The sequence below is a fragment of the Tursiops truncatus genome, chromosome 6 (assembly GCF_011762595.2).
Source record: "Tursiops truncatus isolate mTurTru1 chromosome 6, mTurTru1.mat.Y, whole genome shotgun sequence".
NCBI classification, from domain to species: domain Eukaryota; kingdom Metazoa; phylum Chordata; class Mammalia; order Artiodactyla; family Delphinidae; genus Tursiops; species Tursiops truncatus.
Genome location: NC_047039.1, coordinates 107,612,262 through 107,633,891, shown reverse-complemented (window position 1 = coordinate 107,633,891; position 21,630 = coordinate 107,612,262). Strand labels below are relative to the sequence as shown.

Genomic DNA, 21,630 nt, shown 5'->3' with positions numbered 1-21,630 from the left:
AGATCTTTGGCAGCAGCCAGACTTGGGCCCAGTTCACTAGCTGGGTGGTGTTGGAAAAGGGGGCCCTGTTGGGCCCTAAGTTCCTCCTCAATAAATGGGGACAGTAACAGAACTGATCCCTTTGGGTTGCTGTTAAAGCACTTAATGCATGGTAGCTGCTAGGTAAGGGACTGCCATGTTTCATACATAATGGATTTTTTTTGGCCGCGCCATGCGGCATGCGGGATCCTAGTTCTCTGACCAGGGATCTAACCCGCGCCCCCTGCAGTGGAAGCACGGAGTCTTAACCACTGGACCACCAGGGAAGTCCCATAATGTATTTTCAGTGATCATTTATTCATTACTTTATGAGCCAAAACACTTCACGTGCCTGTACCATCACCATTCCTCTATATGACAGGTACTGTTATCATAAGATACATAAGGCACCTAACGTTAACGGTACATAGTAGGTGCTCACCAAAAGCTATTAGCGCTCTTTAATCATATAAAAGGAAAAAAAAGAGCACAGAAAAGGTGTTTTGCAAGGTGTAAGGTGCCGCACAAGTTTTTGCTACTATTATTATGTCACCCTTTGTGGTCATAATCCTTCATTTATTATTCTTTCGGAGCTACTGTGATGGTCCCCTACCGTGGCCATGGAAACTCAGCCCGCAGTCCTGGATTGGACGGTTCGCGGGCTCCCCCTGGAGGCCACCTTCCGGGCCTGCAGAGGGAAGACCAGGAGGGCCTTTGAGAGGGGAGAGAAGGGAGCCGGGAGTTGTAGGCCACAGGCGATGGCTGCCTCGGAGCGATGCATTTCGGGAGTTGTAGTTCTCGGGAGAGGAGGTGGGCGGCCACAGACCCAGGTCCGGTCTCACCCGGATGGCGGCTGTGAGGCGCGGCTGCCGGCCCGGGGGCTCGCTCCTCGGGCTGCTCGGGCTGGTTTCGGCCGCGGCCGCCGCCTGGGACCTGACTTCGCTGCGCTGCAACTTCGGCGCCTTCTGCGAATGTGACTTCCGGCCCGACTTCCAGGGTGAGCAGCCGCGGGCGCCCGGACCGGAGCGGCCGGCGGACCGGGGAGCCCTCGGACCCCGGGGGTGCGCCGGCGCCGGACCTGGAGAGTAGAACCGAGGGTGGGACCCCCAGACTTCCGGACGGCCAGGGCCAGAAGTCGGCCCGGCGTTGAGGGACCCTGAGAGCCTGGGGCACAGGACTTGGGGCGAGGGTTTGGGGATGCCTGTTTGGGGTCCAGGCAGAGCCCTGCCAGGGTGGAGAGAGGCCTTTGACAGCAGGGCCTTGGGGGGAAGTTTAGACCTCGCACTGGACTGGCCGTCAAGGAAGAAGCCTGCCTTGGAGATGGGCGGGAGTCTTGGGCAGACCCTCTTGACAGCTCGCGCCCACTTAGGGCTGAGCGCAATCCAGAGGGCTATCTGGAGGGGGCGCTGCTGAGCTGAGTCAGGCCTGAGGGTGACTCTTGCGGCCGAGACCCCAAGGGCCGCACTCCTTTCCGCAGACAGCCTGTGAAAACGTCCCAGAACGCGGATCCCCAGACCAGGTTCCAGACATGACTTCCTTCCTGGAGCTCTTCCGTGGCGGGTGTGTGTCCTCAGCTCTGACACTGTCCTTGTGGCCCTAGGTCTGGAGTGTGACCTGGCACAGCACCTGGCGGGCCAGCATTTGGCCAGGGCGCTGGTGGTGAAGGCACTGAAGGCCTTCGTGCAGGATCCAGCCCCCACCAAGCCACTGGTCCTCTCTCTGCATGGCTGGACTGGCACCGGCAAGTCCTATGTCACCTCCCTGCTGGCACACTACCTCTTCCGGGGTGGCCTCCGCAGCCCCCACGTGCACCACTTTTCCCCGGTCATCCACTTCCCCCACCCCGGCCACCTGGAGCGCTACAAGGTAGGCTGGTTTTGTCCTGGACCACCATCCGCCTGCACTGTCGAGTGCTGGACCCTAGGGAAGGAGTGAGTCCTCAGCCCAGAGAGGGGAATCACTTGCTCCAGGCCACACAGCCAGTTGAAGCTTCACCCCTCAGGACCCACCCTGAACAAAGCTTGGGGTGGTACCACCCGGCAGGGAGTTCTTGATTTAATTCCTGGGGGCCAGTAGTGGCACCGACCTGCCAGGGTTGTTGTGAGGGACGTAGGCTTATAGAATTGCAGGTGTTATTTATTGAGCACTTACCTTTGCCAGACAGTCTGCATTATCTTCTGTCTGTAAAGCCCTTAGCCCCAATTCGAGGCTCAGAGTAAGCAATCAGGAAATCCAATTAGCTCTTACTACTGTTGTTGATTGCAAGGTACTTTCCAGGCTAATCTGTTTCAGTTGTCAACTCTGTTGGGAATGTTCAGGGAGCAGGAAGGAGCCTTCCCCTTTTTTTAGAAAACAGTAGGTGTCGGGGAAGGAGCCCTGAAAAGGCAAGTGAGAGGCCTGGGTCTGAGTCCCTGTCCTCTTGCTGACTTGCTGTGTGAGCTTGGACAAGTCTCTGCCCCTCTCTGGGCCACAGTTTCACCATCAGTCCCATTCAGGGATTGGTACTCTCTGGGAGACCATATCTTCCTGGGAAGGAGATTAATTCTTGCTTTGGGAAGAAATCTGGGATTGGGGGAGCATCTCCAGACACCCTCATACTCTTGCCTTTCTCCCACAGAAGGATCTGAAGAGCTGGGTCCAGGGAAACCTCACTGCCTGCAGCCGCTCTCTCTTCCTCTTCGATGAGATGGACAAGCTGGCCCCAGGCCTGATAGAGGTCCTGAGACCTTTCCTGGGGTCCTCCTGGGTTGTCTATGGGACCAACTATCGCAAAGCCATCTTCATCTTCATCAGGTGGGGCCGGCTTTGCAGCGGGCAGGGTGCAGGGACACTCGTCAGAGGTCTCAGCTCTCCAGTCTTGGCCTGTGGTCCCATAACAGAATACTGTTCCCCCAGGCCCACTGGGCTTTCCCAGAGTCCCCCACACCCTCACTGGTGACACTGTCATTCAAGGTGGTTGACTTCCCTTTGACATTCTCAAAGCCCATTCTGGGCTCAGTCTCTCTCTCTCTTTTTTAAATAAATGAATTTATTTATTTATTTATTTATGGCTGCGTTAGGTCTTCGTTGCTGTGCGCGGGCTTTCTCTGTGGCGAGCGGGGGCTACTCTTTGTTGCAGTGCGCGGGGCTTCTCATTGTGGTGGCTTCTCTTATTGCGGAGCACGGGCTCTAGGCGCGGGCTCAGTAGTTGCAGCTCACGGGCTCTAGAGTGCAGACTCAGTAGTTGTGGCGCACGGGCTTAGCTGCTCCACGGCATGTGGCATCTTCCTGTACCAGGGCTTGAACCCGTGTCCCCTGCATTGGCAGGCAGGTTCTTAACCACTGCCCACTGTTCCCCGGGCTCAGTCTCTTAATCCTCATTTCTTTGTGGAACCCTGCTGGGTTAAGGGTTTTCCCTCTTTTGTGGCCAAGGGGACACAGGCCTGGGAAAAACAGGACTAGAGTTTCAATCCCACCTCTAAGAGTCCTAGCTTTGTTTCCTCAGGCAAAACACTTCACCTCTCTGAGCTCCCACCTCCTCTTCTGAACAACTGGGCCAATCTTTTCTTTTTCTTTTTCTTTTTTTTTTTTTTTTTGCGGTATACGGGCCTCTCACTGTTGTGGCCTCTCCCATTGCGGAGCACAGGCTCAGCGGCCATGGCTCACGGGCCCAGCCACTCAGCGGCATGTGGGATCTTCCCGGACCGGGGCACGAACCCATGTCCCCTGCATCGGCAGGCAGACTCTCAACCACTGCGCCACCAGGGAAGCCCCAACACGGCCAATCTTAATGCCCCACTGTTCTCCTAGAGGCTGGGTGAGGGAAAGTCGGTAAGGGACCTAAAAGTGTTCTATAAACTGTAAAGTGTATGACACATATAGGCGAACTTCCAGGGGTCATGGTTAAGGGCACAAGCTCCGGAGAGGGGAAGTGGTTCCCGGGGTGTTTTGAGTGGGTTTGGCTCCTGCCAGCACTGAGCTGGGCCCCCAGGCTCAGGTCGCGTTAGGTGGCACGTGGGAAGCAAGGGCTACATCCTGTCCTCACTGTCTGCGTCCCCCGTGGTTTTTAGCAACACTGGCGGCGAGCAGATCAACCAGCTGGTGTTGGAGGCATGGCGCAGCCGCCGGGAGCGCGAGGAGATCCGCGTGCAGGAGCTGGAGCCGGTTATCTCCCAGGCTGTGCTGGACAACCCGAACCGTGAGTTCGGCCAAGGACCCCACCCCAGGGTGGTTTCCAGGCTGAGGTCTCACACCCAGATCACACGGAGGGATGGGCTGGGCTCCCTGGGGTGGGCCAGGCTCTCCCAGGTCTGATGCTCTGCCTACTGACCCGGTACTTCCCAGCCCAGGCTTTGGTGCCTGGAAGGTGGCTGGGAGGCTTAAGACCAGCCCCGTCCCTGCACTTCCTTCCTTTGGGGGTGGACAGGGCCCAGCTGATCCCCGTGAAGCACAGCCTCTTCCCATCGCTCCTTCCTGCAGATGGCTTCTGGCGCTCCGGCATCATGGAAGAGCATCTCCTGGATGCCCTGGTGCCCTTCCTACCTCTCCAGAGGCACCACGTGCAGCACTGTGTGCTCAACGAGCTGGCCCAGCTAGGCCTGGAGCCAAGGGATGAGGTCGTCCAGGCCGTGCTGGACAGCACCACCTTCTTCCCTGAGGACGAGCAGCTCTTTTCCTCCAATGGCTGCAAGACTGTGGCATCCCGGATCGCCTTCTTCCTCTGACTCTCCAGGCAGCATCCTTGTCTTCCTCTATCTGGCCAGGCCGTGAAGGAAAGCCCTGGGGCCTCTGCCAGAGGGTCCCTTGTCCTGTGCCTCCTGGGGCCCAGAGCACAATATGAAGATGAGGAGGGCTGTTGGCTACCATGAAACAGAAGGGCAGGGCAGGCCCCGGCCTCTTCACTGGTCTGAGGGCATCTTGGCCTTTGCTTCCTTCCTCAGGGAAACCGCTAGTCGCCCCAGAACTTCAATGAGCCTTGACCTCACGCTCCAGCCTGAGCCTTCTTACAATGTGAATTTTAACTCAGGGACGGTGGCTCGTGGCTGCTCCTTCCTTCTCTGGTCTGTTACTCTCGGCCCTGGCTCGGGCACCACACCCCGACCCTCCACCCCACACCCTATGTCCCAGTATCGTAAAGCCAGGCTGAGACTTCTGTCTCTGGGAACAGAGGGACTCAAGTTGCCACTTGGACTGGGCTTTTCAAGTTTTTAATTTTGTAAACGAAGAGAACAAATACAATAAATTTAGCCGCGGGACCAGAGGAGTGCTGGCTGAGGTTCTCATCGCTCTGCAGGAGGCTGCCTTGCTGAGTGGCCAGTGGTAGGGGCAGAATCGCCCGCAGCCCAGCAAGAAGTGAAGGGGCCGAGCGGCCCCTTCAGACAGCAGCCTGACTGCTGGGGCCGGGGTTCTGTCTCAGGCCCTGGGTGGTCTGCGTGTTGCTGAGACTTGGGCTCAGTCCCCAGGTGACCTTGGTCTTGCCGGAACCTGGACTTGTGCTCTGGCTCCAGCTCTGGGCAGCCTTGGACTGGCTGGGCCTCTGGCTCTGGCCCTCAGTGGCCTCGGTGTTGCAGGGGCTCCAACTTGGGTCGTAGAAAGTCTTGATCTTGCTGGGACTTTGGATCAGTCTCCAGCTCCAGTCCTGGGTGGCACCAGCCTTTCTGGGTCTCCAGTTCTGGCCATGGGCACCCTTGGCCTTTCTGAGCCTCTGCCTTGAGCCCTGGGTGGCCTTAGTCTCGTCGAGCTTTCGCCTTGGGCTCCAGGCGGCCTCGGTCCTGCTGGGCCTCTGGCTCTGGACCCAGATGGCCTCGGTCCTGCTGGGCCTCTGGCTCTGGACCCAGATGGCCTCGGTCCTGCTGGGCCTCTGGCTCTGGACCCAGATGGCCTCGGTCCTGCTGGGCCTCCGGCTCTGGCTCAGGGCGGCCTCGGTCCTGCTGGGCCTCTGGCTCTGGACCCAGATGGCCTCGGTCCTGCTGGGCCTCTGGCTCTGGACCCAGATGGTCTCGGTCCTGCTGGGCCTCTGGCTCTGGACCCAGATGGCCTCGGTCCTGCTGGGCCTCTGGCTCTGGACCCAGATGGCCTCGGTCCTGCTGGGCCTCTGGCTCTGGACCCAGATGGCCTCGGTCCTGCTGGGCCTCCGGCTCTGGCTCAGGGCGGCCTCGGTCCTGCTGGGCCTCTGGCTCTGGACCCAGATGGCCTTGGTCCTGCTGGGCCTCCGGCTCTGGATCTGGTCGGCCTCGGTCCTGCTGGGCCTCTGGCTCTGGATCTGGTCGGCCTCGGTCCTGCTGGGCCTCCGGCTCTGGCTCCAGGCGGCCTCAGTCCTGCTGGGCCTCTGGCTGTGGCTCAGGGCGGCCTCGGTCCTGCTGGGCCTCCGGCTCTGGATCTGGTCGGCCTCGGTCCTGCTGGGCCTCTGGCTCTGGACCTGGATGGCCTTGGGCTCACTGGGCCTCCGGCTCTGGATCTGGTCGGCCTCGGTCCTGCTGGGCCTCTGGCTCTGGACCTGGATGGCCTCGGGCTCACTGGGCCTCCGGCTCTGGATCTGGTCGGCCTCGGGCTCGCTGGGCCTCTGGCTCTGGATCTGGTCGGCCTCGGTCCTGCTGGGCCTCTGGCTCTGGCTCAGGGCGGCCTCGGTCCTGCTGGGCCTCTGGCTCTGGACCTGGATGGTCTCAGGCTCGCTGGGCCTCTGGCTGTGGCCTGGGGTGGACTTGGTTTTTCTGGGGCTGTGGCTCAGGCTTAGGTCTTCCCTCTTGTCCCTGGAGTCTGAGGACTGTGTCCTTAGTGGTGAGGAGTCAGAGAATGTTACAACAGTGGTCGAAGTGCTCCCGTATTCCTGGCAGACAGTGGACGTCTCCGTTTCTGAGGTGGACGTGGTCCTGACTGGAAAGGATATGTCAAGCGTAGCTGTCAGGCCGCCTTCCCCAGACAGTGGCAAGAAAGGGAGACTTCTAGGCCTCACCCTTGCCTATGTTCCAGAGCCCTTGCATGGCCAAGGGGAAGGCCCGCCAGCTCACGGCAGCCCAGCCTTCCTGGCACCCTGAGCCCTGCAGGCGGGTCAGGGCCGAAAGATTAGGGGGAGATACGAAGGACCTCACTCGCCCAGCGCTGGCCTCCACTCTGCCGCCTGCCTCTTGCCCTGTGTGTTCCAGCCACAACCAATAGCCTGCAGGGCCCTGGCCCCCTGCCTGCAGCAGTTCCCCCTGCTCTACCCTGTTCACACTTGGCTACCCCTCTTCCCCTGGGTCCTGGAAGCCCTTCCTGACCCCCCAAAGGGAGCTAAGTGCACCCAGAGCCCTCGGGACTCCCCTCCATGGTATGGCTGCACTGTCCTGGTTATCTGTTTACCTGTGGGCCTTCTTCCCTTCAGGACCAAGAGCTCCCTGGGGCAACGACTGTGCCATTCATGCCTGTAACCAGTGTCCAGCACAGGCCTGGCCCTAGGATGCTCAACGCGTTTGCTGAATGGCAGGAAGGGGGCTGGCCGCTGCTACTCCCGTCCCTCCCTGGACTGCCCATGGCTGCCTCTGGGACCCAGGGCAGCATTCTTGGGTTTTTTACTTTTGTCCCCTCCACACTGGCACCTTTCAGAATTGAGGGTAAAAGCCCCCTGGACATGCACAGGCTTCGTGGGCTTATTTCAGGGAGAGGCCAAGGGGGCAGAGAGAAGAGAGACAGGCCTGAGCGGGGAATGAGGGTGGAGCAGGCAGCAGCTGTGAGGCGCCCCGCGGTGAGAGCCGGCCTCCCAGGCTGTGTGCTGGGCATCCCTGAGGGCTCCCTGTGCCCCCCGCAAAGCTGGGATGAGTCCTCCCACTCCACACTCGCACAGCTGTGACAGCAGAGCCCAAATTCACACCCAGGCCTGGGAGCCCCTGACCCCTGACCTTTGCCCTCCCTGCTGCGTTGGCTCACTCAGGTCTGGCAGGAGCAGGGGGACTTACAGCCCAAGATGGAGCCTGAAGAGGTCTGGCTGAGGTAGCCGTCGGTCAAGGACCTCTCCTTGCTGGGGGCCGGCTCCAGCTTCTGGGGCAAGAGACAGGCTGCATGATCACAGGCTGCACGGTCACAGTGGCCGCAGCTCTGTAAGTCCAGCCGCTTAGAGCTCCTCGAGGGTTGCAGGTTAGGGTTGGATGGGGACATGGAGAGGTTGACTGGACAGGAAGGGGCGTGGCCAGGTTAGACAGGTGTGGCCACGTTAGAAAAGCAGTGTCAAGAGGCTCTTGGGCCTCATCTCCCTATCTGCAAGATGCAAATTAGTTCAACTGTGGGACAGGCTTCTGTAAACTGAAGTGCTGTGTCCAGGGAATGGCTAGTGAGAAACTGAGGACCTTCTCCATGTTTCATGTCCCTGCACATCTGGGAGGGAACTCCCCTGCCATTACCATTTTCCGGACCAGGAAACGCCTAAGCAGCCTGCCCTGGGCACTCGGCTAAGACGCAGAGAAGCAGGGCTGGAATCCAAGTCAGGGGGACTCTGCGGCCAGGCTCTCGGCTGCCAGTCGCACTTGCAGGCCACGGGAAATGTGCGGCAGTGAGATGCGGGAGCGGACGGGGCTGCGGAACACCCAGCAGGGACCCCACGATGACTTCAGGGCACACACAGACCCAAGTTCTGTAGTTTTGTATCCTAATGTGAGCTAGAAAAATGTAGAGCTTGCCTTTCCCGTTTCCGGCAAGGGATGCCGGCACTCCGTGTACCTGGATGGTTAAAGTCTCCCTTGAACACAGTTTACTTGCTGTCCATCAGCAGTCGAGTGGATAAATAAGTGGCGGGATATTCGCAGGACGGCACTGCCTCCAGCCGTGGGAAGGAGCAGTCAACTTGGCTGCATCTCACAAACTTGGACGCTCGGTGAAAGGAGCCAGAGGCAAAGGGGCCTGCGCCGCGTTTGTCCTCTGTTGCGGACAGGCATGCTCGTCTGCGGCGTTAGGAATCAGGACAGCCTTGTGGGGTGTGCGGGGCTGAGGGAGGGGCCTGGAAGGGGGCACGAGGGGCTTCTGGGGAACTGGGAATGTGTTCTTTCTTGATCTGGAGAATGGTGCCATGGGGGTGTTCAGTTTGTGAAAATCCATCAGACAGTTCGCTTATGAGTCATGTACTTTTCTATATGTTCTATTCAGTGAAAAGTTTTTAGAAATGAATTTAAGAGTTAAGAAAATTCTGGTACAAGTGGGCAGTGCACACAGCGGAATTTAGGAAGGTGAGTGTGGACAACGTGTGGGAAGCCTCTCTCTGTGAGGGGCCCACATCCTCACGCACCCTCTTTCAGGTGTACCCCTTACTGGTACCTTCTCTGTCTCACAGCGAGATGTCCCCAGCCCAAGTCACACATCTGAGTGCTGGCAGAGCCAGGCCCAGAAGCCAGCCTCTAGCCGGCGTGCATCCCTCAGCCCTGACCTGGGGTGCATTCCACCTTGGACCTCAAGGACCTCCGGCCCCGGCGTACAGCCCACTTACCTCCTTCTCCCCGGGGGCCTTGGCTTCTTCCTCTGGGCCTTCTGGCTGTGCCTGCAGGGACTGGTGAGTGGCCTCCAGCTCTTTGGACGTCTCGAACAAAGGCTGCTCCAGCTTCCACGAAAGCTGCAGGGCCCGGGCCCTCTGGCGCTCTAGTTCCCGCTCCTTGAGCCACCTGACAAGCCGTGACCCCAGAGCGCTGGGTAGGCCTCCCTGACTCACCCCACCATCCCCAGGACTGGATAGCGGCCTGAGAAGGCGATTAGGGCCAGAGGTGCCTTGAGCCCCAACCGTCCCCCAACTCTGGGCCCGCGGGCCCTCCTGGAGAAACTTACCCCACGATATCCTGAGGGGTGCCGGCCTGCAGGCTGTGCTCCACCACCCGCTCCAGCTGCAGCCTGGCCAGGTGGGCCACCTGGCTGTTAAGCAGCTCCTCCACTGACAGGCCGGGGAAGAGGTTGGCCATCAGTGGCAGCAGCTGTCAGGAAAGAGGGTGACCAGAGTCAGGTGTGGGCCAGGACAGGAGGCAGATGGTGTGGTGCTGCCCTGGCAGAGGAAGGGTTTACAGATTGTTGTTTTTTAAAGGGCTGGACCTTTTTGCCCCAGAACCATCAGGACATCTTGAGAAAGGAACTGTTCGGTGAGGGAGTGCTGGTGGTGAGCCTGACCCGTGGTTCTGGAGCCAGCCAGATAAGGGTGTGACCTCCGAGCTCCATGACCTGGGCCAAGGGAACTGACTTCTCTGAGCCTTACCCTTTTCCCTCTATGAATTGTGGGGTGATGATAATGTTACCTGTCCCGTAGGTACTGAAGAGGGTTAAATGGAGTGACGTAAGCTGAACTGGTTAGAACAGTGCCTGGCACATAGTAAATGCTCCAGCATTAGCAGCTCTTATTACTGCTACGAAACCAGGTTTCTTTTAGGGACAGGGAGTATCTTTAGGTGGCCAGAGGTACTAACTCTGGAGCCCACCCTTCTGGCCCAGCAGGCACACACCTTCGGTTGTTTGGGGTCAAGGAGCAGGACAGTGGCAACATCCTGGCGGGCCCCAAAAATGTTCTGCGTGAGCTGCCGGCTCCTGGTGCGGTACAGGTAGTACTGGGGCTTCTGGGGGTTGTGCTGGATGGCCATTGAGAAGTGGTTCTCTGTCTTCTGGAACTGCCTGCAGGACACAGCAGGCCACAGGGTGCTCTGAGCTGGGCCACCTGGAGGATATGGAGGCTCCTGGACCCCAGTGGGGAGTTTGGGGAAAATCAGGCTGGTCTCTGCTCCCTGCCACCACGCCCCTCTTGATGGACCCAACACTTAAACATTAGTGTAAGATCCCAACATAAGTGGACATTTTTATGATCCTGGAGTAGGAAAGGCCTTTCTGAGATGTCATAAACCCAGCAGCTAAAAATGAAGAAATTAATTTGACTATGGTTAAATGCCATTATTGAGTAGCAAAAACACCACAAAAGAAAGCAGTAAATAGTGAATAATATTTTGCCATAGAAGGCAGATGATAAGCTAATTTTCCAGCCTACAAAGAACATTTATAACCAAAAACAAATTTTTTTTAAATGAACAATTTAAGAGCAAATGGGCGAACAATTTGTGCAGGCCATAATGGCCAATAAACACACGAAAGATGCTGTCCTGTGCTCACAATTTAAACATGCAAAGTCAATCCACTGCAAGAGAGCCTTTTTTTGCCTACCCGAATAGCAAAGTTGAAAAATAGTCTTAATACCCTGGGCTAGGGAGGTTTGGGGAAACCAAGACTTTCCTTTACTGGGGGAAGTTTATATTGGTTCATTGTTTTTGGAGAACAATTGGGTATTATCTTTTAAAATGTTAAATTTTCACACTTTTTAACCCAACAATTTAACTTCCAGCAATCTAACTACAGAATTACTAGTATGAACGCATGAAAACATGTCTTGGGTCTCATTGCTGCATTATTTATAATAAAAAACTGAAAACAGCCCAAATGCTCATCAGCATACTATCGTCTAAAGAAATTAATTGTGGTACCTCCACAGAATGGAATACTTTGCAAGCAATAAAAGAGAATGAGGTCGTCCTATATGTAATTGCCATGGGAAGTAAAAAACCAAGTCAAAAATCAGCTTAGTGGACTTCCCTGGTGGCGCAGTGGTTAAGAATCCGCCTGCTAAGGCAGGGGACACAGGTTCGAGCGCTGGTCTGGTAAGATCCCACATGCTGCAGAGCAACTAAGCCCATGCACCACAACTACTGAGCCCACGTGCCGCAACTACTGAAACCCACGCGCCTAGAGCCTGTGCGCCACAACAAGAGAAGCCACCGCAGTGAGAAGCCGGTGCACCGCAACAAAGAGTAGCCCCACTCGCCGCAACTAGAGAAAGCCCGCGTTTAGCAACAAAGACCCAACGCAGCCAAAAATAAATAAACTTACTTTTAAAAAAATCAGCTTAGCATGATCTCACTTTTGTAAAATGATAACAATTGTTAACATATGCATAGAAATCTATCTAGAGGACTCTACCAAACTTACAGGGGAAGGGGGAGGCGTTGGGACATAGATATTAGAAGGAACTTTCATGTTCTAAGTTACATGTTACTGAATACTTAAGTTTTTTAAATAAAAAGCGCAATTACCATAACAATATTCACATAAAAAATGAAAGATTTTTACAGAAAACTTGAAAAATAAAATAGATATTTAGGAGACAACTGGGAGAGCAGAGGCATCTCGACCCCAGGATCCCAGCCGACCGGCTTTACTCCAGACTCTTCTGGCCCCTCCCGCGGCCTGGTCCGCCCCGCCCCCAGCCCCCGCCCCACCCCCAGTCTGCGCGCACCTTCTCCTCTGCTCGCAGAAACCCAACTTCTCCTGCAGTAGGTCCATGCGCAAGTGGGCGCCCTCGTCCTCCGGACTCAGCGCCAGCGCCTGCTGGTAGTCCGCCTCAGCAAAGGTCAGGTTGCCCAGTTGGAAGAAGCAATCTGGAGACCGGGGGCCGGGGGCGGGGGCTGAGTGAGCCTCGCAAACCCACGGCCCAGGAGCCCCAGCCCAGCTGGCTCCACCCCCAGGGGGTGGGGCCTGCAACGGGGGTGGGGGTGACACCCGCGGTGATGACACCAGCGGGCGGTCGCGGGCACCTGCAGAGGTTTTCCGTGCCTCTGGCCACCTTCTTCCAGCTGCCTGATCCCGAGCATTTTGAAGGGCTGTAGCCAGATTGTCTAAGGCAACGTTTCCCAAAGTGTGTCCGTGGGACACTGAGAATCCGCTTTCCCTCCTTCCCTCCTCCCTCCCTCAGGGCCCTCAAGCGCCCAGCCCAGGCCTTGGAGGGGCAAGGGGCTCACACCGGGCTGCCCGGCCCCCACTCACCCCCGCGGTTGATGTAGAGGCCTTTCTCCCGCTGCTCGTCCTTGAGCGCCTTGCTGAGCAGCAGCACGCTCTCCTGGTAGGCGCCCTGCAGGTAGCAGTGCACGGCCAAGTCGTTGTAGGCCAACAGCAGTTGGCGCTGCGCCTGCTGCACCAGGTCCTCCTGGTGCTCGGTCATCATGTCCAACGCCTTCAGGAAGTCCTCCACGGCGGAGTCAAACTCCCGGAGCCGTCGGTACATAATGCCCCTACGAGGGAGGGACATGAGGGCCAAAGTGCGCCACCGACTAGGGGTGTCCCAGAGAGAGGCTGCGGCTCTGGGCCCTCTGACCTGGGGGGAGGGGCTCCCACCGCGCGCACTAAGTTTGGCCCGTGGGGCTCCTGGATTGCTACTTAGATAGCCAGCTAGTCACTGGTAATTTTACTTTTCTTTAAAAATAGCTTCCCTCTTTCTTTGTGGGCGCTGTGTGAGTGCCAGCCTCTATGCGAAGGCCTTTTTGTACACAGGACATTTCACCTCCACTGTTTATATGAGAAAACCCAGGCTCAAGGAAGTGAAATGGCCCAGAATGAGGTGGTGGGTCCTTGTGGGGTGGCCCAGATTCAAACCCAAGCCTCGTCCACTGAGCTGGGCTGAGCCTGCCAGTGTAAACTGCTCAGCAGGCCCGGGGATCCAGGATTCCAGGGTTAACAGGCTGCTGCCTGCCCCTCCTCCAGAGGCAGTAGCAGAGACCACCTCCCATGATCCCTTGACCCCGATGGGGAGTAGGGAAAGATTGTTAGAGGCTAGATGGGGAAACTGAGGCCTGGGGAGGGTCAAGGGCTCTCCTGAGATCACACAGCACATCTGAGGCAAGGCAGGGCCTGGGACCCAAGACCAGCATCTCCCCACTCAGTACCGGAAGAGGAAGAGGCTGGGGTCCAGAGGGTTGTTCTCGATGGCACAGTTGATACACTGCAGCGCATGTTGCAGCTTGCCCTGCACGGCTAGGACGCCGGCTTCTTGGCGTGCCTCTTGGGCCTGGCCCACCAGCACCTTGAGCAGCACCTTGGCCTGTGGGTGCCTGGGATCCAGTAGCAAGGCACTGTGCAGGTCTCGATGGCAGAGGCTGGGCTGCGGGGGGCGAGGTGGGGGCAGGGATGGCATCGGGGTGCAGGCCAAGCTGAACCTGCCCTGTTCAGTGTGGGGAGGCAGACCTCCAGGCCTGTAGGGGCCTTTCTCTGGGCAGGCCAGCACCATGCCACCCATCTTCAGTGGCTCTGCATTGCTTTGTGGGAAAATCCCATCTGAGGCTCCATCCCCACTGGCCCCTTTCTAGATATGACCTCAGGTGAGCCAGGTCCACCTCAGTGGTTTCTGCTGTAGAATGAGGTTACAGATGCCTCCTCCTTGCAGGACTTTTGCAAGGCTCACTTGAGGAGGGGGGAGGGTGTGGTCTCCTGACTGTGACTGTTGTGTCCTCCCTATACTCCCCTGTACACCTTCCCCGACGCCCCTGACCTTTAAGCCCAAGACAACTCTAACAAAGAACAGATTCAGGCCTGGGCATGAGCAGAAAACATCCCTAGGCAAATACCTTCTCTTGGGTGAGCAGGTCTGTCAGTCAGTCAACAAACAGTTTTAGCAAGCACCCCATGTCCTATAGGGTAATTGGTTGGAGGGTGAGTGAGGCAGTGTAGACACCAGGTGTGAGTGGAAGTCGGGAGGGGGAAGATGGCCGAGGCTGGGGCAGGGCTTTGGAATAGATGGACTTGAGTTCAAGGGGAGCACCACTGTGACCTTGGGCAAGTTACCCAGACCATCTGGACCTGTTTCCTCATCTGTGAAAAGAGGGCAATGGGTTTTGTCTACCTCAAAGGGTTACTGCCAGCCTTAGAGATAAACATGAGTAAAGTGCTTAGAACGTGCTTAGGCATCGCAGGGAGCAGCTGAAATCCCAACCATCAGAAATAATTATCAATAGTTACTAGTCTCGGGACTTCCCTGGTGGCGCAGTGGTTAAGAATCTGTCTCCCAATGCAGGGGACACGGGTTCGAGCCCTGGTCTGTGAAGATCCCACATGCCGTGGAGCAACTAAGCCCATGCGCCACAACTCCTGAGCCTGAGCTCTAGAGCCCACGAGCCACAACTACTGAAGCCCACGTGCTGCAACTACTGAAGCCTGCCCGCCTAGAGACCGTGCTCCGCAACGAGAGAAGCCACCACAATGAGAAGCCCGCGCACCGCAAGGAAGAGTAGCCCCCTGCTCGCCGCAACTAGAGAAAGCCTGTGAGCAGCAACAAAGACCCAACGCAGCCAAAAATAAATAAATAAATGTATATATATAAATAAAAAGAGCAATAGGAGCATCTTAAAAAAATAAAAATAATTACTAGTCTCCGACCTTTGAAGGAGACTCTCCCACTGACTCACCTGTGGGACACAGAAACCCAGCCCCCAGCATAGGGAGGCTCATGGTTGCAACACCCCCAGGACACTCCGCCCAATCCAGCCCATCCCATTTACCCCATCCTGAGGTTCCCCCCACCCCACCCCCAAGCACCCAGGCCAGGCTGAAACACCAGGCATTGTTCTGGATGCCTCCGTTTCCCTCATGTTCACTGCGCCCCCCTGCCACCAAGTCAGTCTCGGGTCCTGCTTCCAAAGGTCTGTGAACTTGCCCCCTCCTTGCCACCCTCATGGCCATCCTCCTCGAGCCCCACTCCTATCCAGATGGATGGTACCCAGGCCTCCGGCCTCCAGGCTTGCCCCTCCCCCCAGCCCACATGCCCCCTGGCAGCCAGAAGGCTCTTTCTAAGGCCCACTGCCCCAGGGAGCAGCCTTTTGAGGCTCCTTCTGCCCCCCAGGAAGAAGTCAGAGTCCCCTGGGTTCACAATACCCTGCCCATCGCTCTCGCATCCCTGCAGTCCCTCCTCCCTTGTGACCCCAAGTCTCATATCTAAGGGAAGCCTGGGTGCCCCTGATGGTGCTACACACAATTGGGAAGTCATCCTTCGTGTAATTATCCGCTTGGGGACGTCTCCCCTGGGCTGTGAGTTCCGTGAGGGCAGGGATGGCAAAGGCCTCTCACCTTGTGGTTTCCGGGGGCTGGCGTAGGCCTGGCACAGAGCCAGGGCTGAGTGAGGATGGAACAACTACCCGACTGGGCCAGTGCCAGTTGGGGCCTCTGCCTGGGGAGGACAGGGCCCCCACCACAGCTTCGGGGCTGGCCAACAGCCCAGCCGCCTCCTGCTGTCATCGCGGCGTCCAGACAAGGAGGAGGTCCACCCCCCTGCCCTGCCCGCCCGCTCTACCTGCTGGAAGAAGTTGTAGAGCCTGGCCCGGAGGATGTAGACATCGGCATTGGCGGTGCCACGCTCCACCTCCTTGGCGGCGAAGCAGAGGCATTCACGATGCCGTTTGAGGGCCAGGAGACAGGCCATGCTGAGGGCGGAGGGCAAAGGTGCTCTGTCTGCCGGGTGAGAGGGACAGGTAGGGGACGCCAGGGAGGCAAAGGCCAGCAAGGACAGCCAGGGCGCTCACCATCGATAACGGAAGCAGAATTTCTCGGGCTGGAGCTCAGAGGCTTGAGAGAAGACGTTCAGGGCATCCAGAAAGGCGCATTGCTCGAAAAGGCACTGGCCCTGAGGACACAGAGAGCAGTCACTTCTGCTTGTGACCCCGGCCTAGCAGCACCCACGAGTTGAGGGATGGCCAGCATTGGGGTGGAATGACAAGGGACAGGGACAGAGCCCTTTAGATCTGGGAGAGACTTTAAGAGATAGAGACACAGATGGAGAGAGATCCAGAGCTGGGGAGACAGCAAGAGACAGAAATATACAGTTGATGACAGAGAGACAGCAATACACACAGAGGAACAAGGAAAAATAGAGAAAATCTGGGAGGTGGACCAGAACAGCAGATCTAACAGTAACAGGCTCCCACCTGCACGAGGGCTCCAGGTGCCAAGCCCTGTATTAAGAACTCGAACTCAGGGAATTCCCTGGTGGTCCAGTGGTTAGGACTCGGCACTTTCACTGCCGAGGATGTGGGTCGGGGAACGAAGATCCCGCCAGCTGCCCAGATGCAGCCAAAAAAAAAAAAAACAACCCGAAAAACAAAAAACCTGAACTTATCTCACTGGGACCAGCTAACATTCCCCTTTTAGATGAAAGAACTGAGGCTCAGAGAGGTGACGTGACCTTTCCAAAGTCACACAGAAAGAGGACTGGACTCAGGACCCCAACATTCTGGTTTTAAGAATGTTTCTTTTTCAGAATTGAGTAATTATTGACATTAAAAACAAAGGCATTAAATTTGTCAAAATGGAAAAAAAAACAGGACTTTGTTGGGATTTTATGGTTTAATATCATCTTTGTTTTGCATTGCAAATGGGGGCACTCTTACCTTTTTAGTGCTTAGAGCCTGTGGACTCTAGGCCTGTGCTGTCCCATACAATAGCCACCTGCTTCCCGTGGCTATATAATTTCAAATCAATTCAAATTAAATACAATGTCAAAATTAGTTCCTCAGTCACACTCGCCACACTTCAACGTCTCAACAGTTCCACGTGGCTAGTGGCTACCAGATCGGACAGTGATCATTGCCACTACTGCAGAAAGTTCTACTGGACAAAACTGCAAAACTGTACCCAGCCCTGGTGGTAAACCAACAGGGCAGGCGGGAGAGCTCATTAGCGGGGCAGCAGATGGGGACACAGACACAGGGACACGAAGGTCCCTAGGGAGTCAGGGCTGGTCTCAGGAACAAGGAAAGCCCCCCAGAGCTGGAGGGAGAGTCAGCAGGCCAGGGTGTGAGGTGGGGCCTTGTGGGCCTGGGGCAGCCCCAGGCACCTTCAGGTAAAGCACCAAGGTGAGCCGCTCCAGGAAGTCCGTGTTCTCTGGCTGGGAGGAGTAGGCCTTTCGAAGGTTCTGGGCGGCCGAGGAAAAGTCGCAGAGCTGGATGTAGGCCTCGGCTCTCAAGGCATAGAATTCTACCTGTGGGAGAGGGGACCCAGGCTGCCGTTCCCCTCCCCACAATCCGCCTGAGGCTTGACACTCAGCTACCACAAGGACTTGGTGGCCCTGAGAGAAGGGGCCAGGCAGGTGTGACAGCGAGGGGTGAGTGTGGGGCCAGCAACTGCCTGTGCCCACCCAGGCCGTCCCCCTCACCAGCTGGGAGTCCAGGTGGAGGCCACGGGAGAAGAACAGCACGGCCACCTCCCAGTCTTCTTGCTCCAAGCACTGATGGCCTCGATGGTAGCTGCAGGGGCAGGGGGCACAGGCGGAGGGGCTGGCCCTGACTTGGGACCAGTCCAGGGCATACAGCTGGGGCTTCAGGAACGGGTTGGGAGGAGGGGGACTTGGGTAGGGAGACAAGAGGGGTAGACAGAGACCCAGGGAAAGGAGGCTGACATTCTTCGAGCTCATCCGGGCCAGCAGCCTTTTATCTGCTGAGGTGGAAGAGCCCTATTATACAGTTGAGCTCGCTGAAGCTCAGGGAGGGAGAGTAACTGGCCCAAGGCTGCAGAGCATGTCAGTGGCCGTGCAGGGTAGGAACCTGGGATCCCATGGCAAGGTAATCACTCACTACTCCCTGACTTTGAGGGGCACCGTTAACCCTGCAGCCTTTGGTTTTATATCATCAAAGTTCCGGAACACCTGGCTGGTCCTGAAGATGTGCTGTAGGGTCCCCTTTGGCACTGGAATCACCCATGGCTTTGGGATGTGCTGTGAGGGAGGCTGATCAAGTCCCAGAGCATTCTGGAACCAAGAGACAGCAAGCTGGAGCAGGCCTCCAGAGACAGCCCCCACTCCGCTTACACGCTCTCCTCAGGTATTTTACAGGATGGAGGAGGGGTGGAAATGAGGCCCGGTAAGAAGCACGATCTGGGGTCTGGTGGCACTCCCACCCCTATTCCCCTAACCTCTCTCCAGTCCTGCCTCTGTCACCTATGGTCAAGGTCTCATGCTCACACTGGCCTCTGCCCTCCTCCTGGTCCCCCTCAGCTCCTACCTCCAGCTACTGACACCCAAAACTCTGCAGCTCAGGCCCTGCCCCAAGCCACAGGCCCTGGGGGTCCAGCAGCTTCTTGCATATCCTGTGGGACCCTCACACTCAGCAGGTCAAACTGAGCACCTCACCTGACTTCTGCCCCAGGTTTTCCCACAGCGGTGAGTCCACCTTCTCTGCCAACCACCCAAGCCAAAGATCTATATCCCATCAGTCCTTAAATCCTGTCTATCCCACTTCCTAAAGATCTCTTAGATCCCTCCTCTTCTCTCATCCTCTCATCTTGGCCAATGCCATCTCTGGCTATATGCCAGCTCCGGCCACCCCTCTGACCTCCCCACCAGCCACAGCTCCTAAGACCTCTGCTCTCTGCACAAGCAGCCTGGGACTTTATTGAATCGCACAATTGATCTTGCCTCTCCCGTACTTAAAACCTTTCTTGTGAACCCATACGTGGTCTCTTCTCCCCCGACCCTCTGCCTTTGCCTTAGCCTTCTCCCGCACCTCTCTGGACTCTGTCATGAGGCCCCTTCCAGGAGGACCTCCGGGCCTGGGCGGGCTCCCTCGCGGCCCTCACTTGCCTCCCGGCACCCACCCCTGACGTTGCTAGGCATCATCTCCAGGACGCCCACAGGCTCCGCCCCTCTAGCCACGCCCCCGGAATTCAAGGACTCCACTCCCTGGAATCCAATTTCAAACAGAGCCGGAAGGAGGTTAGCAAGTTTTTATCAGCTAGGGAGGCCGAGGTCTACAGCGGGAAAAGACTTGCCGGGTTTCGAAAGCGAGGCAGGGCCACAGCGGGGGCCAGAATACGGCTCCCTCCTCCCAATCCGGAGGTCAAACAAGGACTCCGCGAGCCCCACGACAAACCCCTAGGACTCGGTGGCGCGGCCCCGGGCAACTCGCGGGGGCGCCCGGCCCCGCCACTTCCGCCCCTCAGAAACATGGCGGCCGCGTGGCCCGCCCCGGATTGGACGCTAATGGCCGCCCCTGGATAGGTGGCGGCCGCGATTGGCCGAGGGCTGGATGACGTCAGGGGGCGGGGTCTGGGTCACGAATTAGGGCCGCATGGGGCTGTTTGTCCTCTCGCGCGCAGGGCTGTGGTTGAGTCGGGCCATGAGTCGGTGCGTTTTGGAACCCCGGCCCCCGGGGAAGCGGTGGCTTAGTAGAGTGAGGGACGGCAGCGTAGGGTAGCCATTGTCTCTTGGGCAAAGCCCCCCCCGCCCCACTTCCCTGTCATAGTTTTATCAGAAATGGGTCCGATGCTCGGATGGGCTCTAAACTTCCAGGAGTTCCGCTCCTGCACTGGGGTGCCCTGCCCGTCCACCCCGGGGGCGCCCGTTTCCACTCGGCCTTCTGGAGTCGCCGGGGTTTCTTGGGCTCCTCTTCGTACCCCTAATCCACTCTGGCCCAGTTTTCCGTTTACCTTCCTCTGCTTTGGGTCCCGGAGGGCGCTGTGAGAAGGCGGATGGGGAGAGTTGTCGGGCCTTAGTTTCCCCGGTGTCGCCCGCAGGTGGCCGGCCTGGGGAACCCTGGACTGCCCGGCACGCGGCACAGCGTGGGCATGGCGGTGCTGGGGCAGCTGGTGCGGCGGCTACGTGTGGCGGAGAGCTGGGCGCGCGACCGGCGCTGTGCCGCCGACCTCGCCATGGCCTCGCTCGGGGATGCCCAGCTGGCCCTTCTCCGGCCATGGCGGCTCATGAACGTCAACGGGCGCAGCGTGGCCTGGGCCAGTAAGTTGAGGGCCCCAGGGGTGGGCCGCCCGGGAGGGCGCAGGGGCCAGCGAGGGGATTCTGGGCTGCGGCAGATCAGTTCACCTGGAGCTCCAGGTGCCTGTTGAGCTCCAATTGCTGCCTGGCCTTGGGTGATTGTGAGAGCCTCAGTTTCTTCATACATGAAGTGGGGTTAATTGCGGCCCCTCCTCATGGGAGCCTTGAGTCGGGACAACCCCCCTGGGCAGATCAGCGGTAACCAGGGCCACCGTTTCCCTGTGCAAGCGGAGCTGTTTGGACTGACTGCTGAGGAGGTCTGCCTGGTGCACGATGAGCTCCACAAGCCGCTGGGGAAACTGGCTCTGAAGTTGGGAGGAAGTGCCAGGTGAGGCCCTGAGCTGGTCAGGGTGGGGATAGGGAAGCTGGCCTCCCAGCTGGAGTGGGATAGGGGTGCCGACCCCAGTCTCGGCAGGGGATGGGGTGAAGGGTGCTGACCCAAGGAAGCACTAACTGCTCCTCTCGTATCCCTTGAAGGGGCCACAGTGGAGTCCGTTCCTGTATTAGCTGCCTCGACTCTAACATGAGTCCTGCACTGGGTCGGGTGGGCCGGCGCAGGGCCCCCGACACTCCTCATCAAAGCTCCCTGGGCCCCTCTGGCTCGCCCACAGGCAATGCCACGGCTGCGGGTGGGCATCGGGCGCCCGACACACCCAGACACAGTGCAGAGCTACGTGCTGAGCTACTTCGCCCCTGCTGAGCAGGAGCTGCTGCCTCCATTGCTGAGCGCCACCGACCTGCTCCTGGACCACATCCGTGAGCGAAGCCAGAGGCCTTCGTCCAGCCCCTGACACCAGTGGACTTGGCTGCTTGCCTGACTGTCGTGCCCACACACCCAGCCACGTCCACAGAGGTGCCACGCCAACCTGTGGTATCTGTTTTTTATATAACTCTTCTCTGGGCTGCCCCAGGCTGCCTGTGGACGGAAGCGGGAACTGTGGCCGGAACAGGCCATTTGGGGGATAGGAGGTTGGTCTTCTCTCTGTGTCCTACTTAGAAAGTAGGGAAACTTTAGGAAGAATAAACTTTTTGAACCTTTTTGGAGAACCGGAGGTATGGATCTGTAAGAATAA

The 21,630-nt window shown here is 57.8% G+C and overlaps 3 protein-coding genes across 7 annotated transcripts; 2 read left to right on the top strand and 1 right to left on the bottom strand.

The window, feature by feature from the left end:
- The first annotated feature begins 575 nt into the window (after positions 1 to 575).
- TOR2A (torsin family 2 member A) lies at positions 576 to 5,255 on the top strand. Of its 5 annotated transcripts, XM_073806640.1 has the most exons (6): positions 590 to 1,015; positions 1,619 to 1,884; positions 2,636 to 2,734; positions 3,644 to 3,828; positions 4,068 to 4,195; positions 4,477 to 5,255. In XM_073806640.1, the coding sequence occupies exons 1-6, from the start codon at positions 865 to 867 to the stop codon at positions 4,719 to 4,721; spliced, it is 1,074 nt and encodes a 357-aa protein (XP_073662741.1). In that variant the 5' UTR covers positions 590 to 864; the 3' UTR covers positions 4,722 to 5,255. The 5 variants fall into 5 exon arrangements, with proteins under 5 accessions (XP_004314001.1, XP_073662741.1, XP_033714533.1 ...); XM_033858642.2 differs by lacking the exon at positions 3,644 to 3,828 and having other exon boundaries at positions 596 to 1,015; XM_004313952.4 differs by lacking the exon at positions 3,644 to 3,828 and having other exon boundaries at positions 606 to 1,015; positions 2,636 to 2,811.
- On the bottom strand, positions 4,206 to 20,307 carry TTC16 (tetratricopeptide repeat domain 16). The gene is made up of 14 exons (XM_073806633.1): positions 19,293 to 20,307; positions 18,366 to 18,538; positions 17,948 to 18,038; positions 17,630 to 17,773; positions 16,320 to 16,420; positions 16,091 to 16,220; positions 13,695 to 13,909; positions 12,799 to 13,043; positions 12,272 to 12,413; positions 10,440 to 10,605; positions 9,778 to 9,920; positions 9,446 to 9,617; positions 7,929 to 8,010; positions 4,206 to 6,870 (listed from the first exon to the last, which is right to left on the bottom strand). Exons 1-14 carry the CDS (start codon positions 19,308 to 19,310, stop codon positions 5,372 to 5,374), a joined length of 3,321 nt encoding a protein of 1,106 aa, XP_073662734.1. The 5' UTR covers positions 19,311 to 20,307; the 3' UTR covers positions 4,206 to 5,371.
- Positions 19,733 to 21,604, top strand: PTRH1 (peptidyl-tRNA hydrolase 1 homolog). Its single transcript, XM_033859335.2, has 6 exons — positions 19,733 to 19,738; positions 19,787 to 19,912; positions 20,302 to 20,521; positions 20,786 to 20,885; positions 21,035 to 21,101; positions 21,169 to 21,604. The coding sequence occupies exons 1-6, from the start codon at positions 19,733 to 19,735 to the stop codon at positions 21,346 to 21,348; spliced, it is 699 nt and encodes a 232-aa protein (XP_033715226.1). The 3' UTR covers positions 21,349 to 21,604.
- Positions 21,605 to 21,630: the final 26 nt, after the last annotated feature.

Excerpts from the sequence above, each read along its gene's own strand:
- TOR2A (XM_073806640.1), top strand. The coding sequence starts at position 865 with ATGGCGGCTGTGAGGCGCGGCTGCCGGCCCGGGGGCTCGCTCCTCGGG. Across the intron at positions 1,885-2,635 it reads GCCACCTGGAGCGCTACAAG|AAGGATCTGAAGAGCTGGGT; the intron begins GTAGGCTGGTTT and ends TTTCTCCCACAG. Across the intron at positions 2,735-3,643 it reads TGGCCCCAGGCCTGATAGAG|GCTCAGCGGCCATGGCTCAC; the intron begins GTCCTGAGACCT and ends TGCGGAGCACAG.
- PTRH1 (XM_033859335.2), top strand. Across the intron at positions 19,913-20,301 it reads TTGAGTCGGGCCATGAGTCG|GTGGCCGGCCTGGGGAACCC; the intron begins GTGCGTTTTGGA and ends TGTCGCCCGCAG. Across the intron at positions 20,886-21,034 it reads AAGTTGGGAGGAAGTGCCAG|GGGCCACAGTGGAGTCCGTT; the intron begins GTGAGGCCCTGA and ends TATCCCTTGAAG.
- TTC16 (XM_073806633.1), bottom strand. Across the intron at positions 13,044-13,694 it reads CCCAGCCTCTTCCTCTTCCG|GGGCATTATGTACCGACGGC; the intron begins GTACTGAGTGGG and ends CCTCCCTCGTAG. Across the intron at positions 6,871-7,928 it reads TTCAGGCTCCATCTTGGGCT|TCAGGACCACGTCCACCTCA; the intron begins GTAAGTCCCCCT and ends TATCCTTTCCAG.